General features: G+C 41.2%; 1 protein-coding gene across 1 annotated transcript; it reads right to left on the bottom strand.

Annotated features, from left to right (window-relative positions):
- Positions 1-1902: 1902 nt before the first annotated feature.
- On the bottom strand, positions 1903-19503 carry map2k2a (mitogen-activated protein kinase kinase 2a). The gene is made up of 11 exons (XM_080725174.1): positions 18818-19503; positions 17670-17880; positions 15105-15251; positions 14827-14904; positions 12342-12393; positions 7118-7242; positions 6244-6457; positions 5273-5337; positions 4936-4997; positions 4133-4178; positions 1903-3989 (listed from the first exon to the last, which is right to left on the bottom strand). Exons 1-11 carry the CDS (start codon positions 18904-18906, stop codon positions 3879-3881), a joined length of 1200 nt encoding a protein of 399 aa, XP_080581300.1. The 5' UTR covers positions 18907-19503; the 3' UTR covers positions 1903-3878.
- Positions 19504-22490: the final 2987 nt, after the last annotated feature.

The following is a 22490-nucleotide window of genomic DNA, read 5'->3' as shown; positions in this document are numbered from 1 at the left end:
TTTTGGGGGTCGGGCCTGAAAAGGTTGAGAACCACTGGCCTACTACATAATAAAAAAAACAAGTTGATATTCAAATAGGCTACAATACACTTTTGAGGCTACAACAATGCTCTTTCTTTAAGTCTTGCAATAACAAAATTACTTATTTTCAGCCCCGCGGGTGGATGCATGATGTCAGCCATTTTTACGACAGACGTCCTAGTCCAATATAAACCAGTGCTCAACCCACCCAGACAGCCCCACATCAGCTCTGTTTGTGTCATTTGTGTCTGCCTGATGTTTTCAATTAAAATCTAGACAAAAATGGAGAGAGACGTGGAGAAATCTATTTGAAGTTTTGAACCCTAGTATAGGCTAAGTATGAAGTATTATGGTAAAAAAAATAAAGAATTGAAAAACACTATAAAAACGGTGCCTTTTTTCAGGAAGACTTTAAATGCAAAATAAATTAAGTGTAATTCGATGCCTGAACTGAAGCCCCCTCACTCAAGTTTATAGGCCTACAACAGTGGTTCCCAACCAGTGGTCCAGGGACCACCAGTCCTTGAGGGGGTTCCAGGTGGTCCCAGCTAAATGATGGGAGTTGATAACCAAATGACACTTATAGATCTTTAACTCTTGAGTGTAAAATGAAACCAAATGGACCCATTTTACACTAGTTACATTATTGTATCTTACATTACAAAATTGATATTTTTGATTGAGCCGTTAATACAGCATGGAATTGTGAACAAAATCTCATCCAACGACAACAAAATATTCTACGTTTCGGGTCTGAGAGGATAATCTCATCAAATGGAGGTGGTCCGGTCCGTACGTGGCTCACATGTGTCGAATAAATAATGGACCTTGATATGAAAAGGGTTGAAAAGTTTAAAACCACTGTTTTAGAAGCCGAACCGCACGACTCAAAAGTTCAGTCTGGATGTAAGAAGAATAGAAACGATTACACACAGAGGAGGATGGTAATAAGGCGCAATTAAGTCTTACCTGAGTTTCCTTTAGTTGACCTTGTACCAGTGAACTGTACTGTCATGTAGCTTTCCTTGTGCAAACTTCTAATAAATACTTAAATCAATCAAACTAAAGTGGTCGTGGTGTCAGAATCAACGTAGACTGACTAGGCCTACTAGCCACAGTAGCCAGCAGAAGTTCCTTCCTTCCAAAATGTTCGCATTAGCGCTGCTCTGGCTCACCTGTGTAGAAAAGGCTATGGGTAACCGCCGGATGAGTGGGCACTGCTGGGTGGGTGGGCAGTCTGGGCACCTGTTAAATTCAGTGGTGGAAAAAGTACTGTTGTTGACCTACTCAAAATTGTTACTCAAGTAAAAGAATTCCAAATGTACTTGAGTAAAAGTACAAAAGTGTATCAAAATGTAGGCCTACCAAAAGTTAAAAGTAGGCCTACTCATTATGCAAGAAGCAAGATGAAGAATGTCCCATTTTCACAAGTTTTCAAATTATAACATTTTGAAACTAGCAGATCTACAAGCTCACAATGTGTCACATGGCAAGGCATTGTGAGCTTGTATATCAGCTATTTTCAAATGGTCGAAATGTATGCTGAATGTGATTAACGTAGCTATGTTTTGTAAATAAGATAACATTTACAAATTAAGTAACTAATTAAAGTGCTCAAATAAATGTACTAGTGGAGTAAAAGTAGCCTACAATGTTTGGATCAGAGTGGAGTAGAAGTTAAAATTTGAAAATGATTTGGTACATCTAACATTTACATTTGTCCACTACTACGGTTAATGCACACGATAATAATTTCTATCGCGAAGGTACCATTTCCATGAAAGAATAAATAGGTCACAAGATGAATATAATAGTAAACCTTTGTCACAATAAATGTCACATAAAGTGCTTATGGGAGTCACTCAGAAAAAACTGTTAAGGTACATTCACAAATAAGTTTTTATTTTGATAATTTTTATACATTATAACCATATCAGACACGTTTTTATATTATAATAAAAGAACTCTTCTCCCATGTAATTTACATAAATCAAAATGTGTATTTTAAGACTGCAAAATAGTGCTCCTGTACCATTTTTTTCTTCTTTTTTTCTTTAGCTTTGTACATTGAGGTGGCAGTGCATTCACTGTGTTGAAGATGAATGCAAAGTCTATTGGGAATAAAAAGGAAAGTCAGCCAGAAAGCAGAGAGGATACAGGAGCAGACTGCAGGCTAGCAAGTTTAACATCACCACCACCACCATACCCCCAAAACCAGACTAGAGTCAAAATGGTCATTAAAATCCGTTTTAACTGCTTGAAGCATTTGCTTTTTGCCTGTCTGGAGTGGTACTTGAGGTTGGCTTGCACTTTTATCACAACAGAGTTGGTTAAATCACAGGGGGGGGAAAAAGTAACTGAAAAAAGGCTTCCAATGGCATTCTCCACCAGGATATCCAGGCTATGTACTGTGTAGCTTACCGAGAGAGAGAGCAGGCTTGCAGCGCATGTCACATACTCACAACATAGCAGTAGCAGTGGAAACAAGACCACATACACTTTGGGGCGATTATTCAAGTACAGACCAACAACAAAGCAGAAAAATCTTAGTAGTCAACATGATTGAAATTACATATTGATGTCACAGAGATTCAGGCATTTGATAACACCAGCTAACCCTCATCCCCATCATTCATTATCTTGGGAAACAAAATACCCATACATTAGAAAAAAAATAAACCATGCTATATTGTCCAATTAGTACATTTTGATCATTGCTTCCTCACGGCCATAAGAAGACATATTGGCATATTTCAGGGCCCCTGAAAGTGTAATAACTTCCCCCCCACATGAAACATGTCCCACAAACATTGAAGGTTAATTTAAAGTTATTTTGAGGAAGCAGTGTCTATACAATCTGAGTAATTACCTGGGGGGAAAAAATCTAATGAAATGGCAACATTCAAAGTACACAGATATACTGTTCATGAATGTGCATACAAAATAAAATAAAAATGATCAGGCATTACATCCAAAACCTTAGTAGTCATGAGTACCCTCTTTGGTTTGTCGTTCACCGTTAACAAAGTACAGTAAGTGATTTTAGCACGATCTCTCTCATAATCATTTACCAAGGAGAAAAAAATAAACGGTTCGATTCATTTGTCCTTTACTCCTAATCAAATATTCTACGGCAGGTAATCGCAAAAACCTCAGTTGATAATATCAATAACCAAAAATAAGCAAAAGGATTTTGTTCAGAACATTGCATAATAAATTAACATAATCAGCATTAGAAACCATTTTTTTCCAATTTATCAGCAGAGCGAGAGAATATTTTTAGACTCCTCGTCTCAGTTTCACCCCGACAACTCTCTACCGCAGCCAACTACTAAAATACAACCCCGCCAGCCATCAGCCGTCGCCATAGAAAAGACTAATACAGAATATTCGACAATACAAAAGTGGTGCGATATGCGATCAATACAAATTCATCAACCAACGACACCCCGGCAGCCCTTCAGCGCCTCATGACTCCCCTTAAAGAAATGTGCGGCAATGTGAGCCATCGTTACCCTGACACTGGTGGTGATGGTGGTGTTGGTGGTGGTGGTGTTGGAGGATCTGTGGTCTTACAGTACAGTGACTCAATGAGGCCCTGCTGCTGCTGGCGAACAAAACACGAGGAGACGACCAAAACAGGTTTTTTTTTGGTTTCTTTGTTTTTCAACCAAAAGAATAAGACAAAACAGGAGGGTGCCAACGTGTGTTATGACAACGTGTGTGTGTGTGTGTGTGTGTGTGTGTGTGTGTGTGTATGAATGCGTGTGTGTTTGTGTGTTTGTAAGCATGTACTGTATTTTAAGACCTAGAGGTCTGAGTGAGGGCAGTGCGTGGGGCTTGTTCCAAGGTTTTGTTCAGTCAGTGCCACGAGTGGGAGTGCTGGGCTGGTTGAGGCCCATGGTTCTACACAGCCAGCCGGCAAAGTCCACCCCTTCCACCTCGGATCGCTTGATAAACGTGTGACTCTGGACCAAAAAAGAAAAGATGACAGATTTTTAGTTCTAAGCTACTAAACCAAAAACCATCAGACAAATGTAAAATATTTGGAATGTCAGAAATCTACGTATGCATTTCAAATGAGGCATCCAATGAAGTTGTGTGGACCCACCGTCAGCATCTTGAGATCTGCCCTCTCCGCTGGATTCTTAATCAGGCTGACAACAACAAAAAAAGTTAGACCAAGGAGAACAAAATCTTTGCTTTGTATTTGTAAGAAAACCTTTTTCCTGATCGCTCTCCCTGCCATGATCTCAGTAAACTGACACGTACAGTACTGCTATACTTACTATATGGTTTTGTCCATTTGCTTTATCCAGTATATAAAGAGAGTTCATCCAAGGGAAGTTGGAGTTGGTGGCCAAAGTCAAATTTACGCACTAGATTGATTTTCAATGCAACATCAAGTGCTATCTTAAAAGTCAGCGATTTTAGGCCAGCGACACCATCAAGCAACAAAAGTATGAACTAGGCCAGGGGTCTTCAACAGGGGGTCCGGGACCCCTGGGGGTTCCTCAGAGTTACTACAGGGGGACTCCAAATCTTCCAATCCTTTTTATATTAACAAATTGAACCCTAGTGTCCATATTATGAGAACTGTAGCCAAAAATAGCAGATCTACAAGCTCACAATGCCTCGCAGGCTATTTTCGGCAAAGGGGGAAAAGAGCAGACTAAGTACAGAGTAAAAGGTCAAGTTTATTAGGTAATGACGGCTCAAGTGGTTAAATATCTGAAAACACAAATTGACATGAATCCAAAATACACTGATGATTGTGCTGTCAAACCATGAAACTATATGGAATCTATGAACAGGTTGTGGGGGTCCCTGCTTCATCTCTCTCTCAACTTGGCCTGAAAACGTTGAAGACCCCTGAACTAGGCTTTAGTTTGACAAGGCCATGTTGATGCTCACCATTTTGTAACAAATTCCTGGAAGTCGGAGGTGAAGACACCATGTGGCAGCTTAGGAGGAGGCTGAGGAGGAAGCAGGAATCAAATAACATCACCAACAGAAACCAGAACACAGAGAGAACAAACGTACGCGTGTGTGTGTGTGTGTGTGTGTGTGTGTGTGTGTGTGTGTGTGTGTGTGTGCGTGCGTGCGTGTGTGTGTGTGTGTTTCAAGAGGAGTGAGAGAGAGAGAGAGAGTAAAGCGAGAGAGAGAAAAGAGGGGTGGGGTGAGCTATGAGTCTGTATGAGGAAAGAAAGAGTGTAAGAGAATAAGCTGTGCAGTCAGCAGTTCCTCTGACCTCATTCACAATGTAGTCCAGAAGCTCGAATATAGCCATGGCAGGTCGGCTGTCCATCCCATGCCCTGTAGAGGAGTCGCATATCGTTAGCAAAAAAATCAGACACGCGTTATAACCTTGACATTTTATTTTATAACTTATTTTAAGAATAACTCTTCAGTTCAGAAGTCGAGTACAATAGCAAACTAATGAATATACAAACCGAGATGTGAAATGCAAAGCGAAAACTAGCTATGAAAGAGTACCATCAGCATTGAGGTTGTCCAAGCAAGTGTCTGCGATGTGTACGAGTACCATTATGCTTTAGAAATGTTCCACATAAATCACATTCTGTTTATATATCAGTGGTTCCCAAACCTTTCAGGTCGGGACCCAAAAGAGAGATTGGACGTTTCCCAGGGACCCAAACTAGTGAAAATAGCAGATCTACAAGCGCACAACGTGTCTCTTCACTTCTCGTTGCGAGCTTGTAGATCGTCTATTTTCACTACTTCTGAATTATTATTTTATTAATGGAATTTCATACATTTGTTTGTTTTAAAATGCATACAATTATTCAAAAATAATTATATATATATAAAAATATATATTGTTGTTGTCGAACGGAAACCTCGTATCTCCAAGTTTCAAATTTGTATGTTCTTTCGTAAAGCAAAGCCCTGCTTCATCATACAAGGCGGTCGCACAAAAGTAGTGAAAACAGCAGATTTACAAGCACACAACGCCTCGCGGCGCGAGGCGTTGTGTGCTTGTAGATCGGCTGTTTTCACTAGTTTAAATCATTTTTAAAATGATAAATGCAAAACGAACGGTTTTGGACATACCGGGTTTTCACCCGACAGAGACGATATATATATATATATACACACTCGCGTTAAGAAATCTGTCCGTGACCCACAAATGGGTCCCGACCTAGTGTTTGGGAAACAGTGGTTTATATCATGTCTGCGTTTGTGTGCCTTTCTCCCTACCGCTTGCAGGCCTGCCTGGGGGTCTGGGCCTCTGCGTGTTGCTGTGAGGCTCTCCCTCTGCCCCGTCTATGATGGGCCGTCCGAAGATGGCTTCCAGCTCCTTGGCATCGGGCGGGGGGATGGGAAAGCGGCCGATCGCCAGCTCCACCAGAGACAGACCCATGCTCCACACGTCCGACTGCACCGAGTAGTGAGTGCCCTGCAGTCTCTCCGGCTGTTGAGGAACACACAACTACGTCAGAGAGAGCACGGAGAGCCTCTGCGTGCCAAGTCGACAGGCAGGAGAGAGAGAGAGGAATGGGCAAGAGATGGCTGCGAAGGGGAAGGCAACGTGGGGGGGGTGTGTGGGGTGGTGGGTACAGCAAAGGACAAGGTGTGGAAGGGGGCAAAAGGACAGAGGGATAGTGGGGGTTGGCAGGAAATGAAGGAAGCCTTTGTTTCCGTTCAGACTATGAAGGAGTAAGGATGGTTGAGGGTGTCGGGGCTTACGACAGGGAAAGGCAAAGGGCCATCATCTATCTACCATTCGGTGACAATGAACAAGCAGCAACGTTCTGGTTACTGCAGCCTCCAGGTATATTAAAAGGCAGCGAGGTGGGTGGGAGAAAGAGAGGGAGAGAGGGAGAGTGGGGGGGGTGGGGGAGATGAGGGAGAGGACAGAGCACAGTTGGCAGTGCCTGCCTCAGTGCCAAACAGCCCTTTCCTGGGCACGGCCCTATGCTCTTGGCAGGGACATGAGGGAGGGCCAGAGGAAGGGAGCAGAGAGAGAGAGAGGGAGGGGTCAGTGAGAAAAGAGGAGGAGGGAGAAAAGTGGGGATGGGGCCAGAGGAAAAAAAAGGATTGGAGGTGTGGAGGGGGCGCAAAGCTGACTCACCGACATGTAGGAGCGCGTTCCAACGAAGGAGTTGGCCATGGAATCGATGAGCTGGCCGCTCACGCCAAAGTCGCACAGCTTGATTTCCCCGCGAGAGTTGACCAGGATGTTGGAGGGCTTGACGTCTGCGTGATGAGGAGAGAGAGGGTGGGCGGACACACGTGCGCACACACACACACACACACACACACACACGCATGCACGCACGCACACGCAGGAGGGGGAGACAGGTGCACAAAGGTGAACTCCCTGCTCAGCACCCAGAAGCAGCACATGCCCCATCTTCATACTGCACTTCCTCTACCCCCTTTCTGTCTCCCACACCAAAGCAACCAACCCCTGATGAATAGGCCTAATAGCAAAAGCTGTGGACACTAGCAAGAAAATCCGTCACTACTAATGGGATTCTGTACAATAAATTACCAGGACTGACCACATCATAAATAAGAGCACTGCTTGGTTTGTTAGTGTTAAGAGCCTGGTACTCTGAAGGATGGAGAATAAGTCCTGCATATGACCGAATCTCTCTCACCGTGGAGAACAGAGTCAGAGACAAATATTTAGACCAGGACTCCAAAGTCTGCCTGTGAACGAAAAGGCCACCCGCGGGCGATGGCTAGCTCAGGCCCAAGCCGCTCTGTTCCGTGGGGCTCGCTTATGCAAGGCAGTAAGAAAATAACTAGTGCCGAGGCCCCCGTCGCAAACAAACCCAGTCCCTCCTCATTGCTGGCCCTCAGCACTTGTGGAAAAACATCCTGCGAAAAAAATAAAAATAACGGGGTAGGACCGAGCCCTGCAATCCATCCTCTGTGGTGTGTGACCCGCCCCCCTCCGCACCACCACCCAAGGACAAACAAGGAGTGACTCTGAGAAAGAGGTGGCATGAAAGAGCGGGAGAGCGACAGAGGGAGAGGGAGACAGAGGGAGGGGTCGACAGGGCGCGGCTGCTGTATAATCACATCCGAGAGGCTGTAATTACCGCCTGGGCTCAGAGACAACTCTGTCCTTACTGAGACCTGCCACTACTCACTACAGTACCACCGACCCTATGCTGAGGGAAAGCTACACTCGCGCCACCCTGAGCTACAATATGGAGGTCAAAATGTTCTGTTTTGCACCAGCAGCCCTGATAAAGTTGATGTCAATGAGTAATAATGACACTACAGCACCACAAGACCTACTTTATAATGCTTTTAGAGCACCTCAATGTTTCCATGTTTTCATAGAAACGTATGCAGCTTCCTGTAACAGCCTCTGGGCGACTGATTTTTCCCCTTGGGATAATAAAGGTATCTATCTAGCTAGCCAAATGTCTCAATGTACTAATATTATGAAATTAACGCATAGAACAAAGAAACATGGAATAATTTTGTTTAAAATGTAATAAAAACAAATGAATTGTATTCTATGGTAGTTACATAGCCTGGTGGTATGTTCTCGTCATTATCCTGCTGTAGTAGCATGAACCCCTGACCAAGTAGGCCAGGCGTAGACCAGAGGGTATTTCATGGTGCTAAAGAATGCTACGGTAGCCCTTTTTGCTCAGGGTGCCAGTCACTCTGTACTCAAGTTCCAGGACTCTCAACCCAGCAAGAGAGCCCCAGACCATTCTGCTTTTGGGTCTGGCAGACCTCTTCCTGAGTTTCCTCCAGTTCCTAACCAGAGTTATTCCTCCGATACCATCTAAAACGCTGGTATCAGTATGGGCGAGCTATATGCAACGATCAGATTATCAAATGATGATAGCTAATTTATCCAGACTTGCGGGTCCTGACCTGTACCATTAACGTCTCAAACGAGAAGAGTCGCGCTAAAGCAATTTAATTGACTGCCAACTGCTTTAAAATGTGTATAATTGTCCCATTGTGCTTTCTGCTAATAAGCTAAAAGCCTATGGAACAGAGTGTCGGCCTAGAACAAGCACAGGCAGACTTTTATAATGGAGCCATTATTTGAATAGAGGAGACATAGTTATTAAATCGATTGTTTAAATGTTTCACCCTTGGCATCCGTGTAAAACCCATTATATTCCCAGATTCCAAGAGATTGTTTTTTTCCCTCCACACTAAAGCCAGTTGTCCATGCTGGCATTGATTTCACAGAGCTACACTAGTGTTGGGAACTGTACTCACTGACAACTTGGCCTTTTTAATTTAGCAATTTCTCTAAAGGAAAGATCTACTGTATACTTTTAAGGGTAATGGTCCATCTTCCTTATTGCATTATTCCGTGACATTATGATAGCAATATACAATCTTTTCCTGCAGTACAATATTGTCCCAATAATGTTTCAGAGGCCGCTTTTATAAAGACAGAGTTGTTTGATACTGTAAGTAATGCTTTTATAAAGACAAAGTGTTTGGCAAGTAATCAAAGGTTGGGACACCTGGATGAATCGTTTATATAACTTTCCGGGCTCAAGTGATATTTCTTGGTTAAAACAAAAGGTTTGTGTTAATGGTTAATGATCTATATCCTGATAGTAAATCAATACATTCTCAAACTTTTCTCTCAATAGGAATAAATGATGTAATTGCAGTTTGAAAAGGCAGGTTACTGTTACACAATAAGTGAATAATTTACAACTCTGTCTCACACTTTTATTACAATGATAAGTCATTAGAACCACATTTTGCTCAGAATACACTGTATTTAACCCTTTAGACCTGCTGCTACCTATACGTTGTATTACCCTTAAGGCCGGCTGCTACGTCTGTGTCACATCAGCATTTGCTATACATAGCAACATAATTTATTTTACATTTTTGGAATAAGAAATTGAAGGTTTTCAGAAACCTTAGGTTAGGTTTTAGAAGGCGTTTTCAGAATCGGCCTCAGGTCTAAATGGGTTAAAAACGATTAAGTCCTGTAAGTCATGCTATTAAATATTAAAGCTGGACGCGGAGAGTCCTGTTACGGAATAAATAAACAGAAAATACAGTTTCAGGTGAGTTGCCAATTTCATCTAATCTGGAAAGAGTACCCATTTATCTGCTTCAATTAGTGTTCTAGTTACAATTTTGTCTGGTCATTTATTTGTCTATCTCCCGTTTATCCAGTATAAGCTCTCTCTTCTGATTGGATAAAATTGGTAAGTAACCCGACTCGAATTTTTTTTTTCTGTTTACTAAAGAGGTGGAGAGACAGAGACCCCTGTTACTGAGCAAACACTCATTAGCAATGATTATTATCAGTATACAGAGCTATTTAATACTTCATCTTTTATTCCATTGTTGCAAAACAGCTTTAAGTTGTTAGCCCAGGACTCATTCCCTTAATAATAGCTGATATGTACCTTATTATTACAAAATGTTCAGCTCTATCGTTGCACTATTTAGGGTAATTCACTGGCCTTCTTTTGATAAGTAGTGCCCTGGCAAATAGGTTGTTAAGGCATGACTGCATTTGGCAACAATTGTATAGGAAAGAACATGGAACACAGTCAGTTACGGCTTCAATGCAAAGTAAACAGAGGGCTAAAGTAGGCCAGGTTAACGCCCGATCAAATCGCCACATTATTTATTAGGTCCACCAGGCACAACATTTCATAGGTATTTGGCAAATAGTTACGATACGTCAATAATATGTATTCAGTGGGTGAGCATCAAGTTTAACCCGTTTAGACCTGAGGAAGATTATAAAAACCCCTTCTGAAATCCTGACCTGATGTTTTCTGAAAACGTAGGTCAAAAGGGGTTCCCGGATTTAAAGGTATAGTTACGTATGGCGTTCCCAGTCTAGATGAATTATAGACTGAAAAAAAGTACGAAATACAGTATTTATTGTAAACGATGTCAATTCATACAATTATATACCGTAATGTAGTATGTGCTGAATGAATGGGATTCCTGAATGAAACAGCCAACAAAGAAAAAATAACTGTCTCGCTAAATAAGGACAACCGTGTCATGATTGCCCCTATACCTTAACTATGCATATAAGCAGTTTCTAAATAGTGCTCTATGGAGGGGCAGACAACCAAAACATATATTACAGATTTAAACAGGTTCTTAAACTGCTTTCTAGCCAAGGAACCATCTGTATATCACCAGGAAAAAAATCCTTAAATAGCATGCCTGTATGCTTGCTGTATAGTCACATACACACACACCCTGTAATACTAGTTCACTGGTGCAGTGAGTTGGTGGGAGAGGGACTGAGGGGCCGATACATTTTCCCTGTAAAAGCATCATTCAGGAATCAAATGATCAAAATCGGAGACAGTAACAGTATCATTTTTACTAAATCACAAGTGACAGCCTCAATTACAAAGACTGCCTGAAGAGAAGTGATCACATCTCCGTGAACCTCCCTTAACAGGAATGTTCTTGGAAATCATGCGATTCTACTAGTCATGTAAATGGCTTCTGCCTAACCTATCATGCTGACAGTTGAGTTGATATTTTGGAATAAACAAAAGGTGTTTATGCCGAAGGGAGCATTATCCCAAATCTAGTTGATTTTTCAGCCAGCACTCCTTATTGTAATAAGATTTGTGCTCAGAATAAGAGAGCTGTCAAGCTGTCAAGACAAGACAGATCTCAGAAAGATGCTTCTGCATCATCATCATATGAATGGCACTGAAGTGGGCTAGAAATGAGCACAATATACAATATACAACTCTATCATTATTCTGTATATACTGTACATCCTGACAGTACAGTCCAGTCCATGTGTTCTACCTCTTACGCTCATGCAAAAATATATACAAAATAAATAGTGGTTTAAATATATAGCAAATTTATATTTTCATGATCCAAGTGTAAAAGATTTTTTGCAAATCAATTGATCATGCTCTGAGATTTAATGTAAGGGTAAAGAAAAGAACATTTCAATCCTGTAAGGGAACTTAGTCATAAACATCAGGTACACAGACAATAAGTGCGTTTCAAAAAAAGACAATGATAAGCAACATGGGAGCACTAACTGTGGCTGTAATTTGGGGTTTTGAAGCGATTCATAATGTAAATATTGAGAAATGCTTATGGAACCGTCATATTTGATTGGTTTTGTGTGGAAACATTATTGTGTCCATTTAAAAACACCTGCAACATGCATGCTTGTATGAACTGATGAAGATCCTGTGCAGGATCGAAACGTTAAGGTAAGGATCTTTTGCTGGGTGTTTTTTCTTGGATAACTTGGATAATTGTCACATCCTCTGTCATACTATTATGATTATTACCATCAAGGATTCTGTGAACGGAAAAATAAATAGAATTACCTCTGTGCATGATCTGATGTTTCTCCCGTAGGTAGGCTAGTCCCCTCAGAACCTAAAAGATAGGAATATATGATATAAACAACATGCTCAACAGTTGTCTTCCCAGTTCCCACACAGACTAAAATGTAGTCAGATCACAGATATAGAGCTCTACATATCTATGGCCAATAATCTTAATAAGAATAAGTCAATATTTATTTGTCAACCTTCCTAGCCGTCATCATGTTGATTGACACCGATACAAATTATATACTGTATATTTTCCCTGTGTAGAATTGTATACCTGTATATGAGGCACTATGTACCTGATGTTTTGTAAGAGGACGGATAACACAACACAGCATGCTTCTGCTGAATAAACCAGTGTCAATGCTACTGAATTGAAAGCACATGCTTGAAATGCTTTATAAGATTTGTCTGGTTTGTCCCAGTGAGACTATAAATGCCAGTTGCACTGTGTAGTGATCCAGGTATGTTAACTCTCAAATACCTGGAACGTGCCCGAGTCGCGTTAAATTTTAACCACTTTAACCATTATTTTATGCCTTAACTATTGAAAAATAGCAGATATACAAGCTCACAGCGCGGCACCGCTGCGAGCTTGTAGATCTGCTATTTTTGAAAACACGTGAAAATGTGTGCAAGTCTTTGAATATCTTTGACCCGATCTTTGACCCGACTTCTAAATCCTTCCTCTAAATCAGTGGTTCTCAAAACGTTTTCACGTCAAGGACCCCCAAAATTACATGTATTTGGCCGCAGACCCCCATCTCAAAATATATTGTTCCAGGGACCCCCAGAAGCAGAGATTTGAGTTACAAAGGTTTGCTTTGAAAAATATATATTGAAATATTTGAACACATTTTCAAGATTTTTCAAAAATAGTAGATCTACAAGCTCGCAGCGCGGCACTCGGTGCCGCGCTGTGTGCTTGAATATCTGCTATTTTTCAATAGTTAAAGCAGTCAATAATTCTAGGCCTAAATGGGTTAAACTCAACATGGAAAGAAGTGACAATATTTAATCACAACCACTTGTCATGATCATTTCAAATCACAATTTACCTTAAATAAATAACAATTAAAAAGCATTCTCTTGATTATCAATGTTTGATCACAACTGTCAGTTATGCAAACGTAGAATTTCAGATAAGTGGGTCCTGTGACCCATGGGTGGTCATCTGAAATGGGTTGCCCATTGTTTGACCAATTGTAGTGTTTAACTCATATTCAATATTATGTGGTTATAATAAAAACATACATGGAAATTAAATACAATCTGTAAAAGATGTATTTGCAAAGGAAAACATTATACAAAAGTCAAATAAATAACTTACAGTACTCAGAATGGGCCTTTACACATGACCGTAAGCATGATTGGTCCATGTCTTAACTCTTAATTATGTGCTACAGTAAAGGCAGCGAGTCCGTGTTGCCTTATTTGACAGACATCTGTGCATTTTTCCACGTATTTCTGACCATTAGATAATGGTCAGTAATAAGAAAGAATCATGGAATTTGCAACATATTCCTGAAGTGTTCCACAATTCTTTGTTATAGTTGTTCAAGTGATGTCATTTACATGGTGTGATGACATTCTTACAAGTCATTCTCTTGTCATCCATCTGGAAATAAAACGTGTACTCTTACACTGTTGATGCAAAATAACCCAGTGTCCTTGTTAAACTAACTTCTGTGCTGCTGTGTAAAGACCTTTTCAGACGGGGAGCGACCAACGCACATAGTAAGCAGGGTTGTTAGGGTTACTTTTAAAAAGGAATCCCCTACAGTTACAAGTTACTTGCAAAGATAATGTAGTCAGTAACGTAATCTGATTATCACAATTTAAAAAGTAACTACTAGTTACTTTCAGTTACTTTTGGATTACTGTTTAGCAAAACTCGCTTTAATTAAATAAAACACGTTTTACCATTGATAACTAGACAAGAATATTGAGCCAATGAAATTAGGAAAAGGACAACAGAATTTTACCTAAGCGAAGTGGCAGTACTTTACGCTGATTCGACTTGATTATTTTATTGCTTGGCGTTGTAACTTATTTGTAAAATTGATGAGGGCAAGGGGAGAATGTAATCCAGCATGTAACCCCCATCATTCAGATCCGTTACTGTAATCCAGATTACACATTTTAAAATGTAACCTGAGACTTTACAAGTTACCTGTTTTTTGTAATCTGATTACGTAATCCCGTTACATGTAATCCGTTACTTAACAACCCTGATAGTAAGTAATGTTCAATGACAGGCAAGCAGGCAGGTAGGGAGACACAGACAACAGTTTGTTTGAGCTTGTCTCTTGCTCACACACTCGCTTGTGCGTGCCAGAGTTTAAGGAATAAGGATGCACATAACATCACTGTGAAGAATGTTATTTTGTACTTATATGTCCAATTTGAGACGCAAAGCTCAAAGTACACTTGAAAGACAAATCTTAATATTTTATAAACAAGGCAGTGAACTACTTACAGCTATGCTGACTTTGCCCAAAATTTCCTCTGGGATTCTCCTGGCTTCCTTTAGGACTTGGTCCAAGGATCCACCATCCTGTAAAGAGCATAGCAAAAAATGCACATTGCTCTATCCAGCTATTTCTTAGCAAACAAGGATAATGCACAATGAATACATTTTTATTTATCTTTGTAATAATAGGTAAGATGGAGTCTAATCTTAAATCAGAGCATGCAAACACTTGTTCATTTTCTCTCTTGTGCATTCTTTGCCCTGTCTGTCCGCTGGTCTCTCACCATGTGCTCCATACAGATACTGATCTCTCCGTCGCTATAGAAGGCTCCATAGAAGCCCACAATGTAGGGGGAGTTGCATTCGTGCAGCACCTGGAGCTCTCTGATGATCTGGTTTCTGATGGCTGGCTTGATTTCCAGGTGGATCAACTATGGAAGAAAAAACAGGAAAGAGAAGGTGCAGTTCTGACTAAGACCGATGAAACAAATGTACCAGCATCTTTCTCTGTCTTCCCTCCATCTCCAGGGAACACTGGTCCCATTTTGGGAAGAGGAGAAGAATACATTAAGTCCTCAGTATTTATTCTGGGGATTAGTCTGAATTGTATTCAATATTTGAATAGTTGTGCCAGTGTAAAAAAAAAAGGTGTGTGTGTGTGTGTGTGTGTGTGTGTGTGTGTGTGTGTGTGTGTGAGAGTGTGTGTACACTCACAAAGTATACTGTATGTGCTATGAAGAAGACAGTAAACAATCTCCGCTCATCGCCTTCCTGTGGAGTGTCACTGTCCAGTTTTAGAGATGGGAACTGTCTACCGTTTATATCCCATATCCCGGAGGGACTTTGACAATACCATTGCTATGTCAATATAGGTCACGGCTCAGCACCTGGGTGTGGACTGTCCGCGTTTTATATTCATTTTTCAAACCCACGTTTTGGCTTGCAACCTGGCTCACTTTAGCCTGAACTTTATGGGCATTTGTCCTCTCTATTGTTGCGTGACATCAGGCTGCTGTCTACAGGGTTATTGCCAGCAGAGCGCCACTGATTCACCAGCTACTGGACAAGGCCAGAAGGCCACTGAAGATTGACTGATAAGGCAGCCAAAAAGAAATAATGCACCAACACAATACAGCTGTTGGGAAGGACCTAGAGAAATAACAATGGAGGGTAGTCGCTGACAGAGTAAATATAGTTCTGCTGAATTCCAGAGCTGTAGTAAAAAAAAAAAAAAACTAAACCCAAAAAACTGTTTGATTCAAATTTCGAATGTCAAAGTCCTTCCTTTTGCTCGACCCCTACAACGACTTAAAAGATGCCCATTCTACCGTTTTTCTGAAAGTTGGTTGATAGGACAATGCGATGCTGTCATGCGTCCCTGCATCATCCTAGTGCAGACCTGGGCATTGTGCGTCCCGGGGGCCATATACGGCCTTTTGGTTCACTCTGACCGGCCCGTGTAGGGTTAATGGCAAATGACAAAATAAACAAACACGTTTTCTAATTTTACCTCATGCATGGATTGACTAAAGCTGAATTGCTTTTATTTTATTCACGTACATATGGACGCAATGCGTACATCAGCACATGTGCGTGATCGTTCTCTCAATAACAAGCAGGTGGTCAGACTGGTCACAAGTCAAGACGACCTGCCTCAAAAATGGCTCGGCCCTCCACAATATTTTCTGTTGTTCATGTGGCCCCCATGGAAAAAGTTATTATCCACCCCTGTACTAGTGTCATGTCCAGGGGTGTGCACGTGTACATCAAGCTGCCTCACACTACAGAAACAGGACCGATTGGTTCAGAAGGCTACTTACTTAATGCCGTCATTATTGGTTAGGATGGTGAATGACTGTTATATTTTTTATTTGTTGTGCAAAACCTTTTGATTTCAATGATCCATTCTAATACTAAGATTACGTGAATCTCTCTTCTTTTTAAAGAATGTTCAAATGATTTTGGCTGGTCATGGAAATCCCTATATTCACTCATGGTTTTCTGTGCCCGCTCTAGGGATGTGAGTTCACAACCTCCTCCTAATGGCCTCCATCAATATTTCTAAAAGAAAGTAAACAATCAATTTATTCCCCATTGCTAGAAAGATTACATCCATTATCTGTGACTATATCAACAGGTGAATATGTATGAGAAAATACCACAAGAATCTTAATTTCATGACGGTGGAAACAGAGAATGCACCAATATGCCCAGATATTGGGGGGGGGGAGGGAGAGATATTACACACAGGAAATGTGTTCCAATTCCCATTAGTACTGGGGAAAAAAAGGACAGTGTAACATAATATCGAGAGCAGGAACTCTTGTTTAAGATTGTATAACACAGTCCATTTGTGCCAACACAAACATACAGTAACTGTCCATGGTTCTCAACCTGTGGTACATGTACCACTGGTGGTACTTGAGCTTGGGCTATGTGTCTGTGGCATTGTGTGAAAACTGCAGAATAGTTCACCAAAACATGTCTTATTTTCTTATCAGTTACACAACTCCACCCTAAATTCGTGGAGATTCTCTTTGTTTTTGTTGCAAGCCAATAACTTGATGACCGTTGGAGTCGGTCCTATTATTGACTGATGACCCGATCATCAAATTGTTGGCTTTAGGAATCCCTCATGTGTTAACTGTGCAGTGTATGCATGTACCTGTTATTTTAACATTGGTCATTATGGTGGTACTTTGAGAGAGATATATTTTCTGAGGTGGTACTTGGTGTAAAAAGGTTGAGAACCACTGGTCTATGGCATAATCAAATCTTTGCTTGCTGGAATATGTATTGGTGCAGTACCAAGTCTCAACAACATAATATTAAACCTAGTGGGGTTTCACCTTTCGGGCCATGACCAGACTCGAGGGCTTGTGGCGGACCTTGTTGACCACTCCTCCGTTCCCAGCACCCAGCTCACAGATGGGGTGAAAGTCATCGTCCTTTAGCTCCCCGACCTGAGCCTTCTGGGTGAGGAAAGCCTCCAGGCGCTTCCTCTGCTGCTCGTCCAGGTCCATTTCACCCAACTTCTTCTGTAAGGCTTCGAGGTTGGCTCTGTGACACACAGAGGGACGGGTTGATAAATATCGTTGAGACGATACAATGTCTCCACGCTATGCCTTTTCAGAGATATCTTATATATCATGATACAATGAGGGAGCCTTGTTGAATTGTAAATACAGAGATTCATTGGCGAATTCATTTAAACCTGCATTTTGGTCTAAATCAGTAGTTCTCAAACTTTAAGGTCAAGGTCTCCCCTTAACTCTGACAGTATACAAATGAAACCAAATGGACCATTTGCTTCCATTTGTATGCTGTCGGAGTTGCATACTTGCAAGGGTCAATTCAGACCTCCCAAAAGGAACCCAGAGAGTCCTTGGACCCCACCTTGAGGACCACTGGTCAAAATGGTCTGTTACTCCTTTTTCTTTTAGTTTTTGTTACCCTGTAGGTGGTTGTACTGTTGAGTAACTTGAAAAAGAATCGTGATAAGATTGTGTATCTTGATACCTCTTGGGAAAATATTGTGATATTGTATTTTTCCATATCGCCCACCCCTACTGTAGGTAGAGAAATCAAAGTAGAGAAATCAAATTACAAAATGTATAGCCGAGCACTAGGCATTTAACAAGACCTAGTAGAGTCCCAGGGGACGTTTTTCAGGCCAAGGACCCCTTAGCTGAAACAGAGATGAAGCAGGGACCCCCAGTCCCACTACATATTGTACATGTATTTTCCATAGATGCCATCTACACCTGTAAATCTGCAATTATCGGATAATGTTCCCCTCAAAATATGAATTCTTCAAGTGGTTAAGATCATCACACAAATATTTGGTGGTCCCCCCCCCCCCCCCCCCCTGTGGTAACTGAGGACCCCCTGTTGAAGACCCCTGCAGTAGACAGTAGTAGCACTTTTGAAGAATAAAAATATGATTTGTTAACACATGATATTTCGAATACAATTACATTTAAAAAGCTCTACTTACTCAGATGCAGCATCGATGGACGTTGAGATGGCCTGTCCCTCCCCAATGGGCGTTATGTTGAGGGGAACGGGTCTTCTTTTGGGAGCCATCTCAATAACAGATAACCTATAGCTAACCCAAGAGGTACTGGTAGTGCAACAACAACCTGGCTGCGAGGTGCCGGACAGCAGCTTTTTATCTAAACTTGCCTTGTTAGAAACTCAAGACCAAAAAGAGCAACAGGAGTATAGGCTGCTAGCAACTTCTTAGCTAACGCTAGCTAACTTTAGTTTACTTTTGCAAGCATCTCAAGTCAGCTATTTGGAGAAGTCATATCTTTGACACGCCCGGGGTCGTTGTTCTACTGCAGTTATAACTGTGAGGGCCTTTTGCACTGTGCAGTCAACGCATTGCTGTTCTTTCCCCCCTCCGTGTTGTATTCTTAGCTAACGTTTAAGATACCTGTGTATCAACAACACTGGCCATTAGCCACCTAGCTGCTACAAGCTAGCACCAGCAGCAGCAGCAGCTCCTGGAATGTCGTGCCCTGCAGTGGTTGATCGGTCCTCGCTTATCAGCTTTCCACCACACGGTGACCCCCACTTCCCTTCACCGAGATGACCGCCAGCTACACCGGCGAGGAGAAGCAGCTTGGGTGGCCTGGCCTGCTTGGCTTGTTGGGTGGATTGGAAGTCCCTCCGTTATCAGGAGGGCTGGAGCCTCTGGTGCTTTGAAATCCAGGAAGCAGAGCAGAGCAGCAGCATCAAATCACTGGTGTGGAGCACTGGTTCCCAAACGGTGGGTCGGGACCCATATGCAGGTCGCGGACCAATTTTTTATGGGTCGCGACTAGTAAATATTCCCCCCCCATAATAATACATCAACCATAAATCATAACTCTTGTAGAGTGCTTTTATTTTGGGACGTTTTCTAGAGAGATAACGTCCCAAAAATAAAAGCACTCTACAAGAGTTATGATTTATGGCTACATTAAAAAACTAATTTAGACATTTTCTAAATAATTTACATACATTCAGGCCTATTTTATACCTTGGCTACTTTTAGTAGGCTACTTTAACCCTGCAAGACACGCTGTGGCAGAACGACATTCCTTATTTATTTTTAAGGGGGTAGGCCTAGAATGTTTTTGTTTTGTTTCCACCCCACCACATTAACATTTGTATATAAGTAGGCTACCGCCCGCCCACAAGGTCCTGAATCTACCATAACTTGCAGAACTTCGCAGAGTGTCGACGCTTTGTTTCACTGGACCAAATCGATCAAATCAAAGTAAGTATTAAAATGCCTTTAATATTTTTTTCTTGCGATCATAAAAATGACTAGAACATGACATGTTGTTGTAAAATACAACCCCCAAATATAAATGAGATGATGTTTTTTATATGATGTATTTTTTAACAACACTGGGTGGGTCTTTGTGGCAGCAAATAGCCATGTTGCCAGTCTAAATAGACATGGGTTGTCAGGTATCTACAATACAGGCCTATTTTACACTTTCTACACATTCCATAATTCATACCATATTATTATAGATATATTATTACATAATGTAGGAAATATATGTATGTTTTACTTGAATTGCTAATGCAATAATACTTGTAACACATTATAGGCCTACTAGAAGCTGAGTTCCAAGTTTCTTTGTCTGTTTTTCTTCGAATATGTAATAAGCCGAGATCTACCACTACAATTTGCTAAAGAAAATACATCATTTTTACTTTTGCAATTTCTGACAGGCTCAATCTATTTGCATACATCCACAAAAACTATGGCTAGTGAATAAAGAAAATGGGGAAATGTACAGAATTTATGAAAAGGCAGAAATATGTATTTTTTTTAATAGAGTTGACACTTTTAGGTTACTTTTTTTTTAAACAAATTAAAACACAGAGGGAAACAAAATAAATTGCTGTTAAAGATATGTAATCTTCAATGCACAATATGGACTTCCTCACCAATTAATATTCACATTTTGATATTCTGTTCAATTGATTGATTTGTTTTTATTTTAACATTTGGTCAATCAACTTTCAATAATTTGAGGGGGCATATCCACACCACAGTGTATGAGCATTGAGCAACCCCTGTGTCTATGGAGTAATCCTCAATTTTACTGAGATCTGATTGTCTCACAGTTTTCAGGAAGGGAACTTTCATTGAAATGAAGGCACGGGGGTTCGTCTGTCGCATCCTCTCCCAATACACAAAATCTGCCTGTGATCTATTGTGAACCAGTAGATCATAATCTACTGGTTGGTTACCCCTGAATGCAAGGTCCTGAATGGGGGACTGCATGGATTCCTTTTAGGATGGTAATAGGGTGGTCAGTCAGTATTGTTTGATTTGTGAATAGGTTACTTTAGTGGAATGTGGAATCAATTTCCAATTGTATATTCTTTTTTACATTTCAGAATGTCAAGGAGACAGCCTCACTACAGTGTGCAGGATGTCATGGATGCTGTCCAGAATGGAGAGAGTGATGTGGAAATAGAATTTGATGATGAAACTGATGAAGAGTCAGATAAAGACTGTGGAGAATTGGACAAAGAAAACCAACCATCCACTGACTGCCCAGCCAAGGCAGACATTGCACCTCATCTGCCCACATATGCCATTGATATGCCACTGATTTTTCTGATCCACCTCTCACTGAAGAGGTGACTTCCCTACACACACCGCTGGAATACTTACGCCAGTTTGTGTCCAAAGACATGATTCGGTCTCTGACAACAAACAAAAAATGAATACAGCCATCAAACAAAGGGAACATCTGTAAAAGATGTTGAGCATGTAGCTGAAGATGGGCCTCGTACAAGTGTCTGGAAGTCTAAAGTACTGGGAGACAGACACACAATACCCCCCCCCCCCCCCTGTTGCTTATGTGATGCCATGTAACAGATTCCAGTCTATATTGACATCCTGACATTTAGTCAGCAACTTGACTGTCCGAGACGGAAGGACAAACTCTGGAAAATCAGACCATGGCTTGATTCATTCAGAGTGAAGTGCCTGCAGGTGGTTCCAGAAGAGCACAACTCGGTGGACAAGACCTACACCCCACACAAGAGATCATGTGGACACCTGCCACTGGATGTACACCAGGACCAGATTGGGCATTTACCAATGATGACAAAGAGAGGGCGCTGCAGGCATTGCCCTAATGGGTACACCAACACACAATGCCACAAGTGTGATGTGCATCTCTGCATTTCAGACAACAAGAACTGTTTCTGGGACTTTGCAAGCTGGTTGCCAGAAGACGACAATGAAGAACACACTTGCACAAACAGTGTTGTACACATTACGCTTGAGCAATTGTATGCAGAAATTACTATTTTCTAAAGTGCCCACAAGTTGTTGTAAAGGCCCCCCAAGTTTTAGACAGGCAAGAATTGCCTACAAAATATTTTTTTCCTATTTTCTACACTGAACAAGTAATGTGAAATGATGTCATAGCTAAATCATATGCAAAGCCAGCTTCTGTATAGCTTTGCCATATCAATAGTTCATTGGATTACTGTAAGTCAATTGTTAATACATTGTCCATGTGTTCATTATTGTTCATGTTTCGAGAGAGGATGTGGAACTGCCAGTTTTTTATGCCACACTCCCTTTTCTACCACCACAATACAATCACACAATGTACCTCAGACATGTCTGATCCACGAAAACT

The sequence above is a fragment of the Nannobrachium achirus genome, assembly GCF_963921795.1.
Source record: "Nannobrachium achirus genome assembly, chromosome: 1".
NCBI classification, from domain to species: Eukaryota; Metazoa; Chordata; class Actinopteri; order Myctophiformes; family Myctophidae; genus Nannobrachium; species Nannobrachium achirus.
This window is presented reverse-complemented; position numbering and strand designations above follow the sequence as displayed.